The sequence below is a fragment of the Hoplias malabaricus genome, chromosome 7, assembly GCF_029633855.1.
Source record: "Hoplias malabaricus isolate fHopMal1 chromosome 7, fHopMal1.hap1, whole genome shotgun sequence".
NCBI classification, from domain to species: Eukaryota; Metazoa; Chordata; class Actinopteri; order Characiformes; family Erythrinidae; genus Hoplias; species Hoplias malabaricus.
Genome location: NC_089806.1, coordinates 47,209,492 through 47,211,991, shown reverse-complemented (window position 1 = coordinate 47,211,991; position 2,500 = coordinate 47,209,492). Strand labels below are relative to the sequence as shown.

At 53.4% G+C, this 2,500-nt stretch overlaps 1 protein-coding gene across 2 annotated transcripts in view; it reads left to right on the top strand.

Moving 5' to 3' along the window:
• si:dkey-119m7.4 (uncharacterized protein LOC560629 homolog) overlaps positions 1-2,500 on the top strand; it is an 11,940-nt gene that overhangs the window by 4,534 nt on the left and 4,906 nt on the right. For both annotated transcript variants that reach the window (XM_066677416.1, XM_066677417.1), the window contains exon 5: positions 922-1,048. In XM_066677416.1, coding sequence (XP_066533513.1) covers positions 922-1,048 — 127 coding nt within the window. The remainder of the gene's footprint in view (positions 1-921; positions 1,049-2,500) is intronic.

The window sequence follows — 2,500 nt, the reverse complement described above, 5'->3', positions numbered from 1 at the left end:
ATAGCAACCACCAGAGTTACTACAGTATCCACCCAGCAACCACATAGCAAGCACCAGTTATACTACAATATACAACCAGCAACCACCAGAGTTACTACAGTATCCACCCAGCCACCACATAGCAACCACCAGAGTCACTACAGTATCCACCCAGCAACCACATAACAACCACCAGAGTTACTACTGTATCCACCCAGCAACCATATAGCAAGCATTAGAGTTACAACAGCATCCACCCAGCAACCACATAGCAACCAACAGTGTTACTACAGTATACACCCAGCAACCACATAGCAACCACCAGAGTTACTACAGTATCCACCCAGCAACCACATAGCAACCACCAGAGTTGCTACTGTATCCACCCAGCAACCACATAGCAAGCACTAGACTTACTACAGTATCCACTCAGCAACCATATAGTAACCACCAGAGTTACTACAGTATCCACCCAGCAACCACATAGCAACCACCAGAGTTAATACAGTATCCACCCAGCAACCACATAACAACCACCAGAGATACAACAACATCCATCCAGCAACCACATAGCAACCACCAGAGTCACTACAGTATCCACCCAGCAACCACATAACAACCACCAGAGTTACAACAATATCCATCCAGCAACCACATAGCAAGCACCAGAGTCACTAGAGTATCCACCCAGCAACCACATAGCAACCACCAGAGTTACTACAGTATCCATCCAGCCACCACCAGAGTTACAACAGTATCCACCCAGCAACCACATAGCAACCACCAGAGTTACTACAGTATCCATCCAGCAACCACATAGCAACCACCAGAGTTACTATAGTATCCACCCAGCAACCACATAGCAACCACCAGAGTTACAACAGTATCCACCCAGCAACCACATAGTAACCGTATAACAAGCATAACAGTGTGTGTTTTCAGGGTTCTGCCAAAGTCTGCACGCTGGTTGATGGCAAACGGACGCGAGAAGGAAGCACTGGAGCTGATCCACAAAGCTGCCCTTGTGAATGGTCGCCCTCTGGACCACAGCGAGGTGGAACTCCACCAGGTAAAACTCACCTGGAGCTCCATTAAAGCACCAATACCCTACTGTTCACTGGTTTGTTAATGAACCATGCTCTTTACACAGAGTTTCAGGCTCCGGGGCCTTTTACAGCTGCTTCTCTGCACAGACTTCAAAGAGAATTTGCATTTTACAGTTTCACCTGCAGTGTCCAGATCAGATTAACCTTCCCTCCCTATCCACATAGTCCACACTGTCCAGCCCAGCGTTCCCCACAGCTAACGTCTCACACCGTCCAGCTCAGCGTTCCCCACAGCTAACGTCTCACACCATCCAGCTCAGTGTCCCCCACAGCTAACATCGCACAACGTCCAGCTCAGTGTCCCCCACAGCTAACGTCGCACAACGTCCAGCTCAGTGTCCCCCATAGCTAACGCCGCACATCGTCCAGCTCAGTGTCCCCCACAGCTAACGTCTCACACCGTCCAGCTCAGTGTCCCCCACAGCTAACGTCTCACATCGTCCAGCTCAGTGTCCCCCACAGCTAACGTCTCACATCGTCCAGCTCAGTGTCCCCCACAGCTAACGTCGCACACCGTCCAGCTCAGTGACCACACAGCTAACGTCGCACATCGTCCAGCTCAGTGTCCCCCACAGCTAACATCTCACACCGTCCAGCTCAGTGACCCCATAGCTAACGTCGCACACCGTCCTGCTCAGTGTCCCCCACAGCTAACGTCTCACACCGTCCAGCTCAGTGACCCCACAGCTAACGTCGCACAATGTCCAGCTCAGTGACCCCCACAGCTAACGTCACACACCGTCCAGCTCAGTGTCCCCCACAGCTAACGTCTCACATCGTCCAGCTCAGTGACCCCACAGCTAACGTCGCACACCGTCCAGCTCAGTGTCCCCCACAGCTAACGTCGCACACCGTCCAGCTCAGTGACCCCCACAGCTAACGTCGCACACCGTCCAGCTCAGTGTCCCCCACAGCTAACGTCGCACATCGTCCAGCTCAGTGTCCCCCACAGCTAACGTCGCACATCGTCCAGCTCAGTGTCCCCCACAGCTAACATCTCACACCGTCCAGCTCAGTGTCCCCCACAGCTAACATCTCACACTGTCCAGCTCCGTGTCCCCCACAGCTAACGTCTCACATCATCCAGCTCAGTGTCCCCCACAGCTAACGCCTCACACCGTCCAGCTCAGTGTCCCCCACAGCTAACGCCTCACACCGTCCAGCTCAGTGTCCCCCACAGCTAACGTCGCACACCGTCCAGCTCAGTGTCCCCCACAGCTAACGTCTCACACCATCCAGCTCAGTGTCCCCCACAGCTAACCTCACTCTTCGTCCAGCTCAGTGTCCCCCACAGCTAATGTCTCACACCATCCAGCTCAGTGTCCCCCACAGCTAACCTCACTCACCATCCAGCTCAGTGTCCCCCACAGCTAGTGCTTCACATCGTCCAGCTCAGTGTCCCCCACAGCTAACTT